We start from the raw sequence: 22978 nt of genomic DNA on the forward strand, positions 1-22978 counted from the left end.
GTGTTTCACTTCCTTCTTCATTTCACCCTGAGTATTCTTCAATATTTCTCTTTCTGAATTCATTCATAAGTTTATCCCTATCTTCTTTCAGCTCTATGATTACCTTGTTTGTGTGTTCTTTAAATTCACTGAATTCTTTCATCATGTTTATAACTGTTCTTTTGAGTTCCATGTCCTGTGTTATCTCTAGGGAGTTTTCATTGTACTCTAGAGGACTAATGGTACTTGATGGGGATATATTATTTTGGTTTTTCATGCTATTTTTTTCTCTGTGACTTTGACATGTGAATTTCTTTCATAGCTTCTGATTTTTCTGTGAGACTCAAGCCTTCCTTTGAGTTTAGATCTGCTTCTTTTTGTAAACTTTATGTGCCTTTGTGGTTTACTTGTTGGGCATGAAAAGCTGGTTGGTCTAGGCTTCAGTTTCTCTCTTTTGATTTTATATTGGAGTGGCCTAATTGCTTTTGTCTTCAGGAGTTCCCACAGAGGCCCAAGTGAGATGAGGCTCAGATGCTCTCAGGCTTTCTAAGGTCTGTGTCCCTCCAGGAAAGATGTTGCCCTCGGGAATTTTGGGGTTGGGGTAGCCTGGGAGTAGGGCTGAGGAAAGATGCTGGTCTCAGGAAGCTAGTGGCTGTGCCACCCAGGGATGCAAAGGATCAATCAAGAAGCAGTGATGGCTCTTGGCCAAGAGGTTACCCACAGTGTCTGGGGTACCAAGACAAGAAATGGGCCAGTATCCAGGCTAGGAGGAGAGCCGAAGGCAGGGGAGATGGGAGGGTGAAAGAGGCTGGAGGAGTCAAGATGCCATGGGCTCACTGGACTTACCCAGGAAAGGTGCTGGCACCAGGACACTGGAAGCTGTGCAGCCCAGGAAGCAAAGGGAGGTGAGGGCGGGACCAGACCCCGAGGGTTCCTAGGGACTACAGGGAGTAACTGAGTTGGTCTGGATGCAAAGGATCAGAAAGCAGAGGTGGCTCTGGGCCAAGAGGTTAGCCCCAGTGTCTGGAGTGCCAAGACAAGAAATGGGCCTGTACCCAGGCTAGGAGGAGAGTGGAATCTGCATCTTAATCACACAACCACTCTCACACTACATGTCAATGCCTCTGATCAACATACCAGTATATGTTTTTATTTAGTGTTTGTGGTGGTTAGTCTTCACTCCCAACTGTACTAGATTAGAACTGCCTAAGAGACTGGGGAGATAACACCCTATGGGTGTGTCTGTTGAGGGAAATTCCACAGGGGATTCTTGAAGACCCACGGAGTGTGGGTGGCACTAGTCTATGGTCTGGAGTTCCCTAGTACAAATAGAAGGAAAAGGAAAAGTTAGCCCAGAGCCAACATCCTACTCCTCTGTGCCTCTTGTCTTCCAGGCATCAAGAATGTGTCCCACCACATGCTCCTGCCCAAGCACGAGACAAGCCATGACGGAATGAACCCTCTGAAATGAGGCGCTAAAATAGAGTTCCTCCTTTGTTGTTCATGTCAGGTATTGTGCAATAAGTAACCAACACAGTGTCTCCAAATCCAAGTAACACATTTCAGGGAGCATAGAAGATGATTCGCTGGAGTGCTGAAAAATAGCCCAAACAACCCCCCCCTCCAACCAACAAAGACAATACATGAATATTTGTATTTAAATTAAACTTTATTCAAAGATAATATATGGATTGATACAAATGTTACTTGATCTGGATACAAGGTGAATTAAGAATAAGATTTGACAGTGGTGTAGTGTCCCTCATTCACCAATGAACTTACAGTGTCTCACAAAAATGGTAAAGTGGCACAGGAAGATCTCTAAGGGGGAAAGTGATAGCAATAATAATGCAAGCATGTGGGAATAAGGAAATGGCAGTTGCTCTTTGTTCTGAACTGGAAGGTTTAAAATAAAAACACATGATCAGGGGCTGGAGAGATGGTCCAGCAGATATGAGCACTAGCCTAGGTTCAGTTCCCAGCACCCACATGGCAGCTAACAACCATCTGTAACTCCAGTTCCAGGGTATCCAATGCATTCTTTTGGCCTCTGTGGGCATTGCATGACACAGGTGCACTTATAGATACACAGACAATACACTCATACACATAAAACTAAAAAATATTAAAAAAATAAAGGTGATGAAAAGTCCATGAGTAATTACTTTTAGAAAAAAAAATGTGCAAAGGGAAGAATATTCTGAAAATATTTTGTTTGTGCTTTTGTGGATGAAAACCTAAGTTTCTTACCTATCAAAATTTTCAGTCATCACAAAGAACTTGGGAATATCTTCTGGACCTCTTTAAAAATCTCCAAAGCATCGATACAAATTATTTTTAAAAAATACTCCAGAGTGCCCCTACAAGCTTTAGAAATCTATTTCTCAACAATGAACACCTTGGATTAGGTGGCAGAACAGATGCTGCTATCTTACATTAGTTTTCACTGGGATGGAAAAATATGCTGCTCAGCCCTTACTTCTGGGTTTTGCTAAGACAGCTCACTGCTGACAGTGTGACATTTTCCATAACATACAATTTGTTTTTACTTGAATAGCTTACCTTTATATTACAGATTCCCAGTTCCTCTACTACAAAATAGTTCATTTTGATTCATTTGTTATTTAAGAAATTTTAGGGGCATTTTCCTCAGGTAAAGTTACTTAGGGGTATATATGCATCATGAATAACCTTATGACAGGGGATCTGACTTGGAAGAGTCTTGGTTGCAGTCTTAGGCTAAAGTCTAGTGATGTGATTTTTTTTTTCCTTTTTACATTCCTCTTTAACAATTGAAAGATCTGAGTATCTCCTCCTGCATAATGGCATTTGAAACATTTCTTTCAAAGTAAACTGATCTCAGTTGCTACCATTCCCAAATTTCATTCTCACACAATCTTTTCCATCCTAATAAGCAGAAATGCTATTCAGTTCCTTAAGCAAGAAGAAGATAAAAAAGTTGGAGTGTTGTTACTTTATTTTCTATCACAATATATATTACCTATATACTTTCAAAATAGCTCCAAAATTTGACCATTTACTTTTCCACCAATATCATATTGGTCTAAGACCTTATTATTTCTCTAAATTATTGCAACAGCCAAAGATGTTCCTGACTTCTGTCTTGATGATGATTCATGGTCTTTTTTAAGACAGTCTCCCTGTAGCCCCAGCTGACCTTAAACTCACTATATAGACCAGGCTAGCCTTGAACTCTCAGAGATCCTACTGCCTCTGCTGGGATTAAAGGTGTGTGCCACCACACCTGGCTTCATGGCCTAGTGGGCATGGTGGTGCATGCCTGTAGTCCCAGCATTTGGGAGGCAGAGACAGGTGGATCTCTGTGAGTTCACAGCCAGCCTGGTCTACATAGTGAGTTCCAGGACAGGGGCGGGGGGGCTACAGGGAGACCCTGTTTCAAAAAGACAAAAAAAAAAAAAAAAATAATTTAGATATGTATTTGGCCTACATTTATGTAAGTGCACCTGTGTCCCAGAGGCCAGAAAAGGGCTTCAAATCCCCTGGAACTCCAGTTCTGGATGGTTGTTAGCAGCCAAGACGGTGCTAGGAACCAAACCCAGTTCTCTGTAAAAATAGTCAGTGCTCTTGTTAACTGCTGAGCCCTCTCTCCAGGCCCCTCCATAGTCTATTCTTTGACAGTCAGCAACTCTTAAATCACTCTTAATCACTCCTAATGTTGCCCTCCAAAGGTTTCTGCATTCAATAAGTAAAAGCCAAAGTCGATGGTCTTACATGGTCCACAAACCGGTCTTGTTCCTTGCTGCCTCTGCTCTCGTTTTAGTTCTTGCTCCCTCATTAGCCCAGTAACCTCTTAGTCAGTACTTGAAACAGGAGGTATGGACCTACCTCTGGGCTTTGGAACTATTTCTCCCCAGATATTCACAAGTTTAGCTTCTTCATTTTGAATTACTGCACAAATGTCATCTTAACGTGGCTCTAACCACCCAAATAGTGCCTTCTGTCACTGCTTTATCCCCAAATAGTTTATTCACATTTACTGTACTTCATTTTTCCCTTTATCATTATCATCGAAAATGCATTTATTTACTTCTTTATTCCCGATGAGGATATGGCTAACAATTTTGTTCATTAAAACATTGCCATTGGCACTAACTAAAGCACAAATATTTAAATATCTGCCTAGGCATTTCTTTCCCCAGTGCTGCCTGGAATCAAAGTTCTTTCTTTCAACTTGGCACAATTTTCCTCTACTATTTACTAGTTGTGGCCACCTAAATCACTTAGTCATACTCAGTGTCCTGTATTTGCTTCCTGGAGGTTATGATCTTCAGGTCTTTTGAATTTTGTTTAGTGAGTTATTCATTTGATATAAATTATATCCATTTTAACATTTTGTTTTCTAGAAAATTTATCAATTTTCTCAGAGAATTTTTGACAATTTGTCATCCATTTAACTGACAAATCTTTTCCATTACTATGAGCATTCTCACTGTAGAGGATGCTTTTCTTTGTCTACCAGTCTCAAGTTGGTCACAAGTTATACTATGGGATATTCTAACCAGAACCAGTAATACTCATGGGCAATACAAGTCCATTACTTCTATTTCTATGACTGATGGCCTGATAATCAGCAAGTTGCCAATTCACATGATGGGGAGAGAGATTCACTTTCTCTACTATTTAAAAGAATTGTTCTCTCTGAGCCTAAAAGAACTGAGCCCACTATGTGACCCAGCCAGTACATTTGAAGTTAGTCTCTTTGGTACTGCAAATGTGAATACCGCTTTCCTTCTAAATGATCTTTGAAAGAGAGACTTAGGAATTCAGATCTTCTGCTCCATATTCTGGTAAACTCAACAGACTTCACTACTTGTCCAGTCTCTAGACCCAAAGTAGCTTCTCTATTCAAGAAAGATCACTGGTTGAGGCTGGAGAGATGGCTCAGTGGTTAAGAGCACTGGCTGCTCTTGCAGAAGACCTGGGTTCAGTTCCCAGCACCCACATGCCAGCTAACAACCGTCTGTAACACCCTCTTCTGATCTCCACAGGCACTGCATGACATGGGTGCACTTACATACATGCAGGCCATACACTCATACACATAAAATAAAAATGAAATATTTTAAAAAAAGAAATATCACTGGCAGAGGGAATTTTAAAAGATTGAGAGGAACTGAAGACACCAAATCAAGCCATCTCCCTAGAACTCCACTGGTGTGTAAGATAAAATGTGCCAACTACATTAAGTATATTGAAGGTATAAATACAGGATGACAAAATGAAGACACAAGAGAGACCAGAGTGGCACTGCAAAGCCTGAAACAGTAGAAATTGTACAAGTATATATGGTAAAGTCCATACTGAGCAATTGGGGTACTTAAGACTACTAGAAAAGATGCTGACATGTGCATTCATGGCTTGTAGGATACAGTACTGGGGAAGTCCATGGCTTGTTTCCTCTATCAAGAAAAGGTAAGGGCACTTCTGGGTGAAGACAATGGAATAAAGCTGGAATGCAGCTGCATTATACCAAGGAATTGATAGGAAGTGAAGGAGAAGACTAGAAGGGAAAAAAAATCAAGTCATTAAACAACAAAAGGTACCAACTTCATACTAACAAGAAAATAGACACAGTTAAAACTTGGATAGGATCAAAATAGCATTTAACTCATCTGGTTATAGGAAAAGAAAGTTGGTAACATCCTAATACTTCTTACCTCAAATCTAGAACAAACAGAGAAAATAGGCAGTTCAATGAAAAGCTGAAGAAAAATTCTCAAGAAAAGTCCTTTCCTACCACTGGTATTTTCATGGATGCCTTTTTCCCTAGCACCCTGCAGTTGGTTTACAGCTTTTCAAGCTAATCTTAGTAACAAGATGCATATTTAACAAGTGACCTCAGTACTGGCACTTAAAATTCAAAAGGGAATGAAGTTCAGGTTTTCCAAAAAAGGCATTCCTGACCAGTGTGCTACAGAGGTGGCAAGAAACACAAAAACTAACCTCACATAGGGGAAGACAAGAGATGGAAAAACAAAAAAAAAATCCTTAGCAAAATCCTTATACCCAGTGCCATAATGGACAACCATATACATTTTGCTAAAATTTGTCAAATGTGTCAAAAATCACCTCCTATCTCAGACTTCCAAGGTCTTAACTTCCTCTCATTGGATCACTTCTGAAACACTGATTTTATACATCTAAGCTAAAGGAAGCACCCCTGGCTCACCTCTACCAGCTCCTTTCCATCACTGACTCTGAATAGCTTGGATTCCATCTGCTGGCCACCTTGCAAATGCCCCCAACTCTCTGGCCTGCCTCTACTTCCATCAAACTTATTGAAAAGTCTAATTGTAATCCATGACACTCACAATTAGCAGCTAAGTGTTGCTGGAGAAAAATTACAATGGAGGTTTCCCTAACTTCCAAAGGATACAATACAATACATATCCTACTGTATTCCCTTTAAATAGAAATTCTTACATTTCTTTCTGTTCAAAACCCAACATCTATTTGCTTTAGCCTTAAACCACTTTAAAGCTCACTTTATCTATGACTTTACATGTTTCTGTAATGAGTTATTCATTATAAAATAAAAATAACAAATATTTTAAAACTACTTTGCATTCAAATTCACCATAAGCACCAGTGATTCTAAATTTTGCTAAAACAACTCAATGAGCCATGAAGAGGCTCACTTGAAGTCCTCCAACCATTACACACCGACCTAATAAAAACTTTCAACCTACTCCATTTCAAAGAACAATGTTTATACTATTTTCCAATTAAAAAAAGAAAAACAGATCCCATTACCATATTTGTCTTAACACTGTGAACTCCAGAAAGGCAGTTCTTCTGTGAGACTACATCCCTAGGAATTTGTCATCAAATGAGGCACACGATCCAATAAAACATCCAAATACAGTAACAGAATGTCTCAGATGCCTTCAGCTTTAGTGTGATCTCAGCCTTATTTACATTAGATATGTATTAAAGTTCTGTTGTCTTTGGATAAGGATGAAATATAAACTAATAAATTCTGTGACAAAGGATCTAAAAATAGACTTAGTATACATCCTTTTGCAGAGTACTTCACTCTGTTTTCTATGGGCATTAACAACAACTGGAGGTCATCCACCCACCGTAAATGCTGATCAAACATTTACAATTAAACAAAAAAGGAGCATATTTTAGGAAACCTGGTAATGTGCTATTATTTACATAGTAGCACTTCTGAGCCTTGAAAAATAACCCAATATGACACTCACATTCTCATTCTATTTTAGTTAAGGAGGTATGGATCTAAGAACAGATGACCAAAAGAACAGAAAAACAAAGTACACATTTAATGGGCATTTGTGAACAAAATGAAAATTAAATTTGAATATGACCCATTAAGTTCTTCATTAAAGAAACTATATTGCAGAAGAGTTACACATTATTATTGACAATGCCAATATGGTAATGCTATTAATGATTTGATTATATGGGAGTATAGCTTGTTTTGAAAGTTATAAAACGTTAAAATCAGGATGCTGAAATATAGTGTTGGGATACACGTTTAATGCTATTACAGTACACAAGAAATTTGACACAACTGAACTGTAGATCATACGACTTGCTACCTTTATGAATTCTAATTCTCTAAATTATTTTTTTTATCCAAAAAGGAGACTGTAACTGGATTTAACTCATTAGTATCAAAATGAAAACATTTATTTCCTAAGCAAAAATATTATGCCCAACAAATTTCCTTAAGTCGCCTGACATAAAGATAACATCCCAATTCACAATAGTTTTTGCCTTCATGGGATGTGTGTGTGTTTGTGTATATATACACTTTTGTTTGTTTGTTTGGAAATTAAGGGAGGGTAGAAATGTTCCCAAGATGTTCAATGGGATATATTGCAAAAATTGCAATATATATTGCAAAATATTTTATGAAAAGTAAACCTGAAATTTAAAAATTCCATCAAAATGAGAACATTTTATCAGGTTACAGAGTGTTTCAAACTAAGCTCTATTCAAGAATTACTTTAAAATGGTACCAACCTGTGATTAAGTAACCAATTACAGGAGCTACTACCATGTGAGGAACTAAATTACTTACCAAGAATGATAATCCAATTTAGAGGTTAAGGAGCTTTCTTAAGTATAAAACACAATTACAATTCGATGGCAGACAGAATACAGATCTGCTTAATTTTGGCATACTAGAATCTCATCTTAAATTTTTGCAACAAAAGTACTTGTAGTTCACAAACTTTATTCATATAAAAATGCTTACTGCATTTCAGTATATGGCAATTTATAACTTTCAATATACCCTATGAACATGTCCTAATATACACAATCAATGACTTGAAAGCATTCTAAGTAGAATTATTTATATATCATACATTTTCAAATTTTTCTTAGTTGTTCTGCCAACATATGAGTATAGAAATTATGTTGAGGTCAATATACTTCTAAACATGGCTGAATATGCCAGAAAATTAAGGCCCTGGCATTTCAAAAATCCCTAATCCAATTCTTAAGTTAAAGATAGTAATTTTCGGATTTTACTTAGGAATCAACATAAGAATTACCATATGAATACTAAACCTGAGTGAATAATGAAAATTCAGCCCAGAAATTTCAAAGTAAATGTTAAATTTAATTTTCACTTAAGAAAAATAGTAGTCACCAGCTTTACAGTTGAGAACAAATTTTTACAGCTTTTATTGTTACTTCAACATTCTATATGAATTTTTAATACAATGACAACTGCTTTTATAGACTCTGTGTGTCTGTATGTGTATGTGTGTGCGTGCGTGTGTGTGTGTGTGTGTGTGTGTGCGCACACGCGCGCCTGTGCCTCTGTACACAGAGGCTTTAATTTCTCTGGGGAAAAAAATAAAACAAAAATATACTTCTCTATCTTAGCTACAATTTTTCATTTAAACAATCTCAAAATTTCAGTTGAGAGTGTAGCTTAGTGGTAGTAGTGCTTGCCTAGAATGTGCAAGGCCCAGAGTTGATCCTCAAACAAACAAAAAGCGAATAAAACCCCCACAAAGTTTTAAGCCACTTTCTAAGCCATTAATTTTGACCAGCTTTAGTAATTGCTGCATTTATACTACTTCAAGATACTGTTAAATCTCAAATAATTTTACATAGTATATCAGAACAAATACTCCGTTCCCACCCTCCAAAAAAAAAAGAACACTGTCACTTTAATTTTGTTAGGAGTCACAGAATTTTTTATTTAGGAAAAATATTCCCTTCAATATGTATTAAATAGTGACTTTTATCTATGTGAAAAGTTTTACTTTTGGTGTAGACCAATTCAAACTATGTCTTTCTTTTCATAATCAAATTGTATCTTATATCTGCAGGGCAGATAAGAAGTTAACACTTCTTTTTTAAAGATGGAGGCTTTCCTCATCAAAATTAGTTATTTCTACATGGGTTGCTGTTTTGCTGCTCCTAAAAACAGTAAAGAAATAAACAAATAGGAAACAAACCATAAGCTATAATACTAATTAATAATGAAATATATTAAACATTGTTTAAATATTAAACAGCAAAATACTCCTATATTAAATAAATAAGATTTGAATTTGTTGTTTGGGGATATAGGCCAATATCACCAATATGAGAGATGGTCTAGTGCAAAGACTGGCCTCACACAAAATACATCCATACACAAAACATACACAGATGAAGAGGAGGGAACATTTAATACTGGTATTATTCCCAATAACAAATTAAACAATTAAGGGTCACTCTTTTCTCACAGTAAAATTACCTGGAAAACTTCTGAAAAATACTGACAACTGGGTCTCATTCCAGAAAATTAAATCAGTCAGGGTTCAGCCACAGATATTTTTCAAGCCTCTCCAAATGGTGAGCTACTGATTAAAACCTACACAGTTTTCCTTACTGCTACTTAACTCAGGAGAATCCAAGGAACAAAGGAGTCTTCCTTTACACATAATACAGGCAAGAGCGCCTCCAGTTAACAATTTAAAGGTAGGTTGAATTTTTTAATTTGCACTTCATTTTCATTAAATTTTCTACTTGTTTCTCTTCATGCCCTGTAATTCTGTATTCTCAAACTCTAAGATCAAGTATGGTCAAAACTACTTTATGTAATAAACTAGTTATACTGAAAATACATCATTCATTCATGCATATAAGTAACTACTGAATGCCTACTATGTGCAAGGCACTGTGTTAGGTGCTGCTGTAGGACAGAGTCACAAGAGAATGAATGGTAACTGGCTGAGTTTTGTGGGAGGTTTTTAATTTTTAAAATTAATTATTATAAAATTTCATAGACCTAGTTAAGGGAACAAAATACTAAGAAGAAGAAAAAGAAATCCCAAATTTATGTGCATGTCTATGTGCAGGTCACGGAAGTGGAATGACCATGAGACAGGAAGAAGAGAATTGAAGGGAGAGCAAAGGATGCAAAGAGAGAGTAACAGAATACATGTGATACGACAGCAAAAAGGGGAACGGGGAGCCAGCAGGGGAACAGGAAGAGCAGAAGCAAAGAAAAATGACATGTATGAAAATGCCATAATGAAACCCACTACTTCGTATGCTAACTTGAAATATAAAGTAAAAATTTAAAAATCTTGAAAATAAAAAGAAATCCAAGTGCATACTAAGAGTCTGATTTTAAGATACATGTAAAGCATATTTGTATTTTTTCTAATGTTCCATACAGTATATCCAATCCAGAAGCCTTTGAATACACATAAGGTGAATTTAGAATAGAAAAATAAACCTTGTTCAAAGTAGATGTTAATTTTAACCATACTCTTATCAAGTAAATTTCATATATAAGTATAAATACCAAGTATTTATGGAAAGGTAGTTCATGTCCACTTGTAGTAGTCCTAACAAGTAATCTTACATTAAAATATTACAGATTATAGTCTTTGACTATTTCATCAAGGACAAAGTTTATATAATACATAATTTAAGATCAGATTTGAAAGCTGAGAAATCGTAATGTGAACAAAGTGAGTTTTCTTTTACTGTGAAGAGGATGCACATAAGGGGAAAACGTGTGCATAATCTGTTCAAACATTATAAATATATTAAAACAATCATTTAAAATGCCGACTGCTTTTCTTCTGGAAAGCCCTGCAAATTCCATCTGAATATTTTTTTCCAATTTTCACTAGATGGACTTTTTGGTTACTTAAAAAATAAATAATTGTCTCTCATTTTTGATAGGATTAAATTCTAAAGAGGCTAGTTATTGTCACCTTAATGCATAGGAAAGAGCAAAATGTTTACCAAAAAAACATTTTTTTGTTAATCTAAGAAAGAATAACCAGGGAAATGATGATACAAGACAGAATGGTCAACAACAGTGCTAATAGCAAAACAATTAAAGGAAAAAAAATGTTCCTTTTAAGTAGTAAAAGATGAAACCAGGACTCAAGGAGCATGGTCATTCATTGTAGCTTGAATGGAACACTCTTTAAAGTACAGAAATAGTAAAATATTTTACTAAGTTAAAATATAGGTTTTTATATTTTACACCATATTGAATACACACATAAAAATACCAGTGTTTTTAATCTTGTTTCTGTTCAGACACTTAAGCAAATGTGTTCTTTGGTGTCTGGGAGTTTATCAGTATTTAAGGATAATGGAAGAAGTCCAAAATTGACATGCCTAGAAACAGAACACTCAGAATCTTATACCATATAAAACAAGAATCAAAAGCAGACTCAGGAGAAAAGGAAGTTAAAGTTATACTGCAGTGGGGTTGAGACATATTCTTCCCCAAATCATACTCTAGCTTTCTAAATAAAAATTACTACAGCCTATTATGCTTTGAATCTTTGTTTTGAGATTTCAAGTGGAAATATATCCCAAATAGAAATATATCATTTTAAGTTTTAAAATCATCAAAGTCAATGAATATACATTCATTAAATGTATTCATTTATAAAAGAAACCTTGAAAAGGCTGAACAGTTCAACCGAAGCTGAAGACTTGTTCTTGATTTTTCATTATTCCTTCTTAAATAAAGAGTTAAGTATAGACGTAGTATACACACAGGTTGACTTTCGATTGATTTAATAATTACTTTCCTTTGATGGGTTTTTGAATTTCTAAAGCCTAAAATTTAATATCACTTATGACACAGTATTTTCAGTAAAAGGAATTATAGAGCAATGAAAAATCAGAAGCAAGATGGCTTAGAGAGCCTTATAACTTCTAAATATACACACATTTATAACCTGCATTTATTTCTAAAGAAACAAATTTTAAGTAATGCTAATTTAACCAATAGAGAAAAAACTTCTATCAAAATATACAATTTTCATTACAGACTAGAAGGCTAATATTAAAAAAATAGTTGTAAGCCAAAAAAGTTTGCTTGCATGGATGACAGGCATCACCCCTTTGAAGCACAAAGAATCAAATAAGGTCTTATAAAAGATTGGTCTGTGACGTTCTTCACTTGTAAGTTCTTGACAAATTCATAAAGCTTGAGTTTCAGTCTTTAAATCAATGTATATCCATGCTTCTTAATCTGGATTTTCAGAAAATGAGGAACCAAAGGATTCAGAATCTCAAGTGGGATTTATGCTTTACCATGTACCTGAAAAATAATTTAATAATGGGTTATGATAAAAAGACAAATTTAACACATTTAAGACTATTCCATGTAAATAAAATTGACCATTTTTATCACTTACAATCTAAGGAACTGGGAAACTTGATTCTACAAACTCTGAAAACAGGAAGATTTTGAACTCTGCTTTTATATACAGCCACTGCAGTTACCTCAACTACTTCTGACGTTGAGGAAACTGATAAAATTTAGCAAGATGCCCCCCAAAGTTAGATTTTTAAGAAACAAATCAAATAGCAATCAATTTAGTAGTAATAATTTTGTTCTTAAATTTATAAATTACAAAACTGTTAAGATACAAAACTTTAAGAACGCTAAGCTTGTAATGAAAATAAATGCAAAAATTAAAGTCCTTGCATGAACTTCCTATCCAAATAATCCAGTCACTTTCTCTGTGCTTGTAAAACAGAGTCTCTTACTCCAAGCTCCCTGAGAAATAGAAAATAAGGTTTAGAAAAGTCAAGAGCCAGATCATAGAATCTTTTGTCTTTTGGCTCAAAGTTTAGAATTCTAACAGGTTATAAAGTTTTTCTTCATTTCTATTTAAAGTCAATAAATCAAAATATTTGTCAATCATCAATTATTATAAGTCAGCATCAAACAGACAATGTTCAAAGCAAGAAATTGCAAGAATAGCTCATACCTTTAAGGAATTTAAATGTAACCGATAAGAAAATAACTATAGGGGCTGGAGGGATGACTCAGCAGTTAAGAGCACTCATTGCAGAAGACCTGGGTTTGGTTCCCAGCACCCACATGGTGGCTAACAACCATCTGTAACTCCAGTTCCAGGAGATCCGACACCCTCCCTGGCCTCCACGGGCACTGCACGACACAGGTTCACTTATGTATATACACGTAGGCAAAACATACACAGAAAATTAGAAAAAAAAATTTAAAAAGAATATGACTATAATAAAGCACAGGCAAGTAGATTTTAAGATCAAAATTACCTATCCAATGTTTCCCAGAAACGTAAGAAAACTGGTCTATCCAAATGGCGCTTGTGATAGCTGAGTTCTAATACTGTTACATCCCATTTTTGAACATTTGGATCTAGACGAACTTCATCATACTTGAGATGGAAGGCTTTAACTATATGGGGGAGGGGGTAGAGAGAAAAAAATATTCTTATTAAAAATAAAATAAAAATTAGGAAAATACTTTATCAAAGAAAATATATGTACCCATCACAGATATAAAAAAATTCCAATCTTTTTGCCACCAACTATTAACATTATAACCAAAATGATTTTTGAAGCAGATGTTAAGCACTACATTACCTCTGAAAACATTCAAGTCAACAATTAATTAGATGAGGGTTAACTACCAGGGACTGAAATGCCAAATAAGATAAAATGCATATAACTCAGTAGAGGATAGTAAGAAAAAGACAATTCAAATAAAGTATAAGGGCAGCAGAGTATCACATGAAAGAATACCTTTTCCTAAACCATGAATTCAGAAAACGACTACAAAGGCAGTAACAGCTAATCTAAGACCTAAATGCAGAAACAAGCAAGCAAAGAACAAAAGTGATCCAGTCAGCAAGAAAAGAATGCTTAAAGAGGAAATTGATTAGTCTACCAAGTGAAGAAACATGATAGAAGTGGATTATGCAAAGTAACATAGAGAAGGATGGAAGATTAAGAATATAGATGCTCAGAACAATGTTGGACATGGAAGCCATATTGCAAACTCTGGACTTTGAGATGGGAAATTACTACAAAATATTTACTGGAGTCCGTATAATTATCTAAAAGATAAGAAAAGGATTTCTTCAACTGGACAAAACAGACAAAGAGTCATGAGATTATCTGAGAAAATTAACAGGACTTGGTAAAAACAACAGTGGGGGGAGGGAATTTGCAATTAAAGATACAGCTAACATCTAGCAAGTTCACATGATGAACTATTCTAGGCATTACATACATTAAATCACAAAGATAAACTCTGTACCTTGAAGGATTTTTTTTTTTTTTTTCCGGTCTTTCTGAGACAGGGTCTCCCTGTAGCCCCAGTTGGCCCAGAACTTGCTATGCAGACCAGGCTGTCCTTGAACTCACAGAGATCCACCTGCCTCCCAAGTGCTGGGATTAAAGACATGCACCACCAACACACCCAGCTAAGGGATATATAGTCTAATATTAACCAGATGAGAGAAATGACAATAAAGACAAAAGTGTGTGAGACATTACTGCAGACAAGGCAGGGCAGGCCTCTTCAGGAGTTGCAAAGACTTAGTATTAATAAAAGAGGATTTCAGACTGGGGGAGGGGAGTTGTCACAGAGGTCCTCAAATGGAAGTGCAATTGGAATGTTTTATGAACTTACTTGCTTTAGTAGGCGGTGTCCTCTACGTAAAAAAAATTGAATTTTATTCCAGATGTGATTCTGAGCCACTACAAAGCTAAACTCAAGAAAGTGAAATGGGGACCAGCCCACTATGGGCAGCACCATTCCTAGGCAGGAGGTCCTGAACTATGTAAGAGTGAAGAAATTGGGCTGACCCAATAAAGTCAGTGCATGCATTTCTCTCCACTCTCAACAAAGAATAGCTGCAAAAGGAAAAACAAGTATCTGGAGGGATGAGGTCAAGAGTTAAGGCTTTGATTTGTGGCTGCTTTGAATATGGAAGGGGAACATTTTTAAATACTGGCAGAAAGGAGGAGCTACAAGAGCAAGACTAAAGACAAAGAATAATCTGTGGAAGAAAATTATTGATTATTTTTAAAGGAAATTCTCCAAGTTCTCACCTATTTTGGAAAACTAGTAATTTTTTGAAAACTAATAACATGAACAAAAGCTAACGAAAACACACATTCCTAATAAAATTCAGAGACTATTTACATCTTAAAGATATTCTAGTCATTGTTTTAAATAATAGTCTACAACAAAGTATGACAAAAGCAGGCATTTGTATTCACTAACACACTTTCATTAATTCTCATTCTCTCTATATATTTAACTTAATATTTGCCAACTCTTTATGCATTACTCAGTAATAGCATGACTCAGAAATAATATAAAGAGCTAGCATAATTACAGTAATATTATAAAATCATCCTCAAAAATAAACTAAGGCAAAATACAAACAAATGACTAAAGCTTTTGATTTTATGGAAGAATGGTGATATCACCAACAAAAAGGGATTGCTAAAATGTCTGGATTTCACAATAGTGTAATCTACATTCACAAGTAAATTGTCACTTCAAATAAATATGTTTCATAAGAATAATTTTTTAATTAGTTTTACTAACAATATTTTAATTGAGTCCTCCAACTAAATAATAGTTGGACTAGTCCTTCCATTAGATAAACAGACTAAAACTATTAGATTAGTTTATAACAAGAGACTTTAATAAGAGATGTAATCTACATGAAACAATTCATCATAGGCTATTTATTGAGAGCCTCCTGTGCCTGGTACTCTTTTCTGCTGAGAACACAAAGGTGAATGAGTGAAGCAGAAAAGGTTGCTCCTGTTGTGGTATTATATTCTGGCCAGGGAAGACTTATAATAAAGACATAAAAATTAGAAGATGCCAAGAAACAAGTACTACTGAGGAAATAAAGTAGCTTAGAGAACAACTGGGAAGAAGTGGTGGCAATTTCAAACATGATGACCAAAGAAAGGCTCTCCAAAGACAACACTTAAGCTGAAAAAACTGAATGAATAGGTCAAGAAATACACTCATTCCAGGTGGGAAGAGCTGATAAAAGTCTCAGTCATTTTACGGTTAGTGCTGCTATAGTTTGTGTCAGCAAAAGTCAACAAATCTAACACTTGGTTATTGCTTGATATGTGTGTGTGTGTGTGTGTGTGTGTGTATAGAAACAGCACAGTGAAAATCACCAATGTATACAATTAATATGCAACATAAAAAGCTAGTTATCAATTTTAATAATATGTAGGAATATTAAAATGCTAACGATTTAAGTGATCTAAAATAATTATCAATTATAAAACAGGCAACACTCATTTTTCATTATGTTTTTATTACTCTTATGTATGAGTGCCCACAGAGGTCAAAAGAGGGTATTGGATCCCTTGGAACTAGAATTACAGATGATTGTTAGCTACCACGGAGATGCTGAGAACTGAACCCAGATCCTCTGCAAGAGCAGACAGTAGTACGCTTAACTGTTGGGCCATCTTTTCAGCCCCAACATTCATTTTTAGATACAACTACACAGAAAATATTAATGCACAAAGTCTTTAAAAATATTTCACAGGTGGCTGAAAGTTGTAGAGCATGGGCCTAAATAAGACCTACATAAAGACAACACCAGCTGATAGGCCAATGTGGATGAGGAAAATTCATAAGGTCGCACCTACAGAAGAAGAGCTATAGGCAATTAATGGATGCTGAGTGAGGAAGAACCAAGTTTTTCTAGGGAAGAACTCCCTGGTAGGCTACCCAATCCAAAGTGGTCAGCTCCAAACACATGTACATACTAGCACTACTAAATGGACCCTGTAGGTTATATGTGTATACAGACGGATGCACGCACGCACGCGTGCACGCACACATGCAACAAGAAGAGGTGAGGGGGAGTGAGGGAAATGTGGGAGGAGTTGTAGGGGGTAGAGAAAAGGGTGGAAATGATGTAAATACAGTTTCATGTATGAAATTCTCAAAAAAATTAAAAATTAGTATTGTATGGTACTTAATAATCCTTTAATACACTCGTATGCAGGGTGACATGGCTTTTTCTTTTAGAGAACATTTCTATATTAGATAAGCAGTAACTATATAGAGAGAATCTTACTTTTAGCAAATATGTCAACTGGTGATCCGTCAGGTAAAAGCCATGGCCAACCTTTGAACTGCCAAGCAGGACCTTGCACAAAAACAGCTACAACCCGGTCCCTACAAGCAGAAAAGAGGAGGGGATGGGAGAGAGGAGGAGAATAGCTACTACTATAAATACCTAAGAAAGAGTCTCATAATTTTTCATGTGATACAGTCAACGCATCAATCAATACATGAATCCTCTTGGTGAAACAGTCAATCTTATCGTAACGTTTTCATACACTGTTATCATACACACATTTATAACTGCTGTACTGCCCACACACCATTCCCATCTTAATTTTTTGGAGATACTTATAAACAGCTTCATGTGATTGTTGTGGTCTTTTTTTCTTCCCTTTTATTAGGTGAAAGGTCCAGTTATAGGCTAGAATAGAGATTAGTAGCTGATTTGTTAAACAAACTGGTTTCAAAATGAAGTAATCTGAAAGTCACATACAACTTAAATTTAATTAAAACATTATAGTCACCAGACATTTTATAAAACCCCAAGACTTATTTTTTAATTCTTCTGATTACTTAGGAAGAAATCTGAGTATAGAAACCACTTCAAAACACTTTTCTATTTTTTTCCAAGCACTGGACAACTATTTCATTAGCCCTAAATGTTACCTTGATTTTCAAAACAACTTGTTTCTCAACAATATAGTTTTCCAAGAAAAAACAAACCTTTCCTCATATTTCTCTATTTCAGATAACACATGAGAGATTATATTTAGTATTGCCATAAATAATTGAAGCCTACAACTCCAGAGTTAAGAACAAATGTCAATGATGGTTACTTACCATTAGTTAACATTTACTAAAGCATTTACTATGTGTTTAAAACACATTACAAATTAATCATGGTAACACATTTTATCTTCAAAACATTCTGGTGAGGTGAATACTATTGTACCCCCATTTTGAGATGAGGAGACAAATGCATGGGTGTGTTAGAGAACAGCCCACTACACAAAAAGCAAAGGGAGAAAGAAAGGGAAAAGGCAGAGAAGGAAGGAGAATGAATGATTAATCTTGGGCAGTGGTGTGGTAGTTTCTGTTTATGCGCTGCTCCATCAAGGGAAAAAAAATCATTTCAGTATTACTATGGAAATAGTTCGGCATTGCAAAAAGTCTTTGGAATGCTCAGAGATCTTCTGACCACACACTAATAATTATTAGCTTAGATGAAGAATCTGTGCAGTCAACACAAAAATGAACCAGTTACTCTGTTCAACAAAAAGACCAATAGCAAGCAAGATGTGGTAATTCACACCTATAACTGCAGCTCTCAGAAGCCTTAGGCAAAAGGATTGCTTTGAGTTCAAGGCCAGCCTGGGCTACAGAGTGAGGTCCTGCTTCAATGTCACATACGCATGCACGCATACACTCACAGACACACACAGACATACACTACACACAGACACACACAGACACAACCCTATGGGAACTTCAAAGTCACTGAGAAAAACAGCACCCTTAAAATTCTTACTCTTCTCAGTTTCTGAGGCTAAATTTAAACCATAAATAAAAATATTCCCCCCCTTCCATGATACATATATCTCCCAAACTATCAAAAACATCTTTAGTAGTACAGCATAACTACTAAATAAAATTGAATTGCATTTTCTGCCATATGATAGTTGAGGGAGACGTTATTACTAGAATGCTATATTACTGATGTCCAAATTAAATCTATATATGAACAAATTTTCAAGGATAATTTTTATTTAGAACCCACTATAAAATTTTTTACTTCTTTACATAATTTTTAAAAATATGGGCAGACAAGATGGCCCAGCAGGTAAATGAGCTTGCTGCCACGGCTGATAACCTGAGTTTAATCCCTGGGATCCACATGGTGGAAGAAGAAAACCACTCCTATTAAGTTGTCCTGGGACCTCTACATGCTGTAGATATATTTTTTTAAGTTAAACACACAAAATAATAGATGTAAATGTGTGTATGGGGGGGGGAGGAAAAGAGAGAGACAGACAGACAAATCAGAGACAGATACAGAAAAGGAGGCATGATCTTACCAGTCTTGAGGCATAAGTTTCAGGGGCTGGTCTACCACTCTGTAAGGTACTGTGACACTAATTGCTGTGCCCCCTGGTTGCATCTGATCTTTTCTCCTCTGTATTAGCGTTTCATTTTCTCGCTGACAGCCTTGTTTCTTCTTTTCATCTGATGGAACAAATCTTAAAACATGAAGAAAAAGTAAAATGTATACAATGTAATCCAACTAGGAAAAAATATTTTTAAATAATTTGAAATGCAAATGTTTTAAGCTAAAAATGTTTAAATAAATTTGCTTTTTATGTACATATTATAGAACTTGGACAGTGTAAGTTTTTACTTTGTGTGTCAAAAAGAACAAATATTCACTTGTGTCCTGTGTATGTGTATAAACTATTTAGATTCATGATTTATTGATAATCCTTGATTTCTCAAATGCCTAATAACAACTATAGGAAAACTTTGTGATGAAGGAAAACTATTAAAAATCATAAAGCCACATGAAAAGAAGATGCTTTTGTGGCTGGATAGGATTATTCACTGGATGATGTAGCTTATCCTGGAATTTCACAACATGTCTTTTTTTAAAGAAAAATTTTTATGCTTCAGAAGAAAATCAGAAAAATGCCATCAAATTTCAGACTTGCTTTAAAGATTTTAAAATAGAAAAATTAATGTATGTCAATAGTCTGTTTTAGTAAATACCATTAATACTATCACAGAGTAGTATTTATCAACCCTATCTATATAGCCCAATTCTCTACTGTATACCCCAGGATAAATACTCAGAAATAATCTAACATTCTGAAGGGCTCCCATAAACTCTAGAACTTGCTAGTGTTTTGCAAGAGATAATGATACAATGTAAACTGTCAATTTGACTGGATTTAGAATTATCATGAAAACACTCCTTTGGGTATATCTGTGAGGGGGTTTTCATAAAAGATTTCCTGAAGAGCGAAGACCTACCCTGAATGTGAGTAGCAGTGCCCCAAATGCTGGGACATAGGACTGAATAAAAGTGAAAAGTGAGGTGAGCACCAGCATTCATCTCTCTTTACTTCCTGACTACAGATTCAATGTGACCAAGCAGCTGCCTCATTCTCTTTCGGCCATGATTTTTTGGTGGAACTCTGTGAGATCAAAGCCAGCCTGGTCTACAAAGGGAGTTCCAGGCCAAGTGGGACTACAGGGAGACCCTGTCTCAAAAAGACCAAATAAATAAATAAATAATAAAAGTTTATTATTCTCACAAGGCAAAATTTTAGTGTATTTCTACACATACAATTCACTGGCATAAAATTTACATATAATTAAATGTGCAAAATAGTTTTAATTTATAATCATGCAGGTACATAAAGACTATAATGCATACCCAGGCATGGTGATGCATGCCTTTAAACCCTGCACTGGGGAAGCAGAGGCAGGCAGATCTCAGTGAGTGAGATCCAGGCCAGCCAGGAGTACATAGTGAGACCCTGGGGGGTGGGGGGGGGTACCAAACATGTTGCATTAATCCATTAGGTTGCCTTGTCCATCTTCAATCACCAAACATTGGTTTTACCATTCCTAAGAACTCATATACATAAAAACATACAGGATATAATCTGTACTCTTTTATAGCTGCCTTCTTCAATCAATTTAGCTGCTTCTGATATTCATCTATGCTGTGGGAGCACGATTAGTGGTTCATTCTCTTTTACCATTGAGTAGGATTCTATTATAATGTATCACAACTGGTTTATACATGTTGCTGGTAGACATATGGGTGTCATATGCTCAATCAATCTTGATCGATGTAGAACTTTCTTTTGAATATATTGTATTAGCATTGTTTTTATAGTGGTGTATTAGAAGACTACATAAATAATTCAAATAATAAAATGTATTACAAAACCAAAATATAAAAATTTTAAAAAAAGACAAAGTATCTTTCAACACAACTTTTTTTCTAATATTTCTAAAGAAGTCAAAGATCAAAATGCTAACACCTGTGAAGCCTAGGGAGGAAGTGACTGTTCAGTGGTTCAGCCAGTCAGTCAGCACTCCCCCTCACCCCGCCCAATTCTCACAATGAAGAGGACAGAAGACCTCTTTGGGGTTTGTTTTGTAACAGTACTGATCCTATTTCTGAGGGTAGAATTCTCATAATTTAATTACCTCCATCTTACTTACTTGTCTAATTTCTGTGACAAGACACTTAACAAGGGGAATTTAGGGAAAGAAGGGTTTATTGGCAAGACAACAGGAGCTTGAAGTAGCTAGTCACATTTGTGACCATAGTCAGAAAGCAGAGAGCAAAGAATTGCCACTGTTTACTTCCTCCTTTTTTCTCAGTGTAGGATTTCAGCCCAAGGAATGGTGCTGCCCAAAGTGAGTGGGCCTTCTCATCTCAATTAACCTATCTAGACATCCTTCACAGGCATTATCCAGAGGCTTATCTCCTAAGTGATTCTAGACCCTGTCAAGTTGACAGTGTTAACTATCACACCTCCCAAAGTCCCCTCTTTTCAATATCAGTACTTGAGTGGTAAGTTTAAATATATAAAATTTATGGCAAGGGACAAACATTCAGTCTTTATCAGAGTACTTCTAAAACACGATTTACTACAATAAAGCTAATATAGATAGTGCATTAGTGCTTTTATGGAGGCAGATTTAATTTTGTGTATGAGTGTTTTGCTTGTAGTTATGTTTGTATACCATATGTATGTGTGGTGCCCACAGAGGTCAGAAGAGGGTATCGGATTCCCTGGAAGTGGAGATAAAGATGTAAGCCATCAGGTGGGTTCTGGGAACCAAATCATAGTCCTCTGCAAGAGCAACAAGTGGTCTTAACTACTGAGCCATCTCTCCAGTCCCAAGATAATGTGAAAATTTTAAAACATGGGATACATTTAACTTTCTAAGAAACTGCAAAAACGTTTTCCAGAACAGTTGTACTATTTCTATATTTTTCACCCTAAGAGTGCTAGTGTTTTTTGTTTTATTTATTTATTTATTTATTTATTTTTTTTTGGTCTTTTTGAGACAGGGTCACCCAGTAGCCCCAACTGTCCTGGAACTCACTATGTAGACAACGCTGGCCTTGAACTCAGAGATCCGCCTGCCTGTGCCCCACCACACCCAGTAGGCCTTTCTGATGGGTGTAAAGTAGTTCTCCTCACATGTTCACTGGGTACTATATTCTTTACTGAAGAATTGAAGTCTTTTGCTCCTTTTGTTTTTCCTTCTTTTTAACAGTGACATGTGGGAGCTCCATATACACTGTAGCCATAAATCTTTCGCTAGACATAGATAATAAGACAATTTTCAAAACTATGAAAATTGTGTCAGGACTGCTACCTAGTCCTCACGACTCTAAGACGTTAGCAATTATAAGATCAATAAAATATACAATGTTTGCTGGGGCGTGGTGGCACACACCTTTAATCCCAGCCCTCAGGAGGCAGAGGCAGGTGGATTTCTGTGAGTTCAAGGCCAGCCTGGTCTACATAGTGTGTTCCAGGACAGCTGGGGCTACAGGGAGACCCTGTCTCAAAAAGAAAC

The 22978-nt window shown here is 35.9% G+C and overlaps 1 protein-coding gene across 1 annotated transcript in view; it reads right to left on the minus strand.

Annotated features, from left to right (window-relative positions):
• Positions 1-11400: 11400 nt before the first annotated feature.
• Cdc73 (cell division cycle 73) overlaps positions 11401-22978 on the minus strand; it is a 132218-nt gene continuing 120640 nt past the window's right edge. The window contains exons 14-17 of the mRNA XM_008836212.3: positions 19450-19611; positions 17385-17485; positions 13564-13705; positions 11401-12577 (exon numbers count right to left, since the gene is read on the minus strand). Of these exons, the coding sequence (XP_008834434.1) occupies positions 12541-12577; positions 13564-13705; positions 17385-17485; positions 19450-19611 (442 nt within the window). The 3' untranslated portion in view covers positions 11401-12540. The remainder of the gene's footprint in view (positions 12578-13563; positions 13706-17384; positions 17486-19449; positions 19612-22978) is intronic.

This window comes from Nannospalax galili, unplaced genomic scaffold (assembly GCF_000622305.1).
Source record: "Nannospalax galili isolate Female #2095 unplaced genomic scaffold, S.galili_v1.0 scaffold1017, whole genome shotgun sequence".
NCBI classification, from domain to species: Eukaryota; Metazoa; Chordata; class Mammalia; order Rodentia; family Spalacidae; genus Nannospalax; species Nannospalax galili.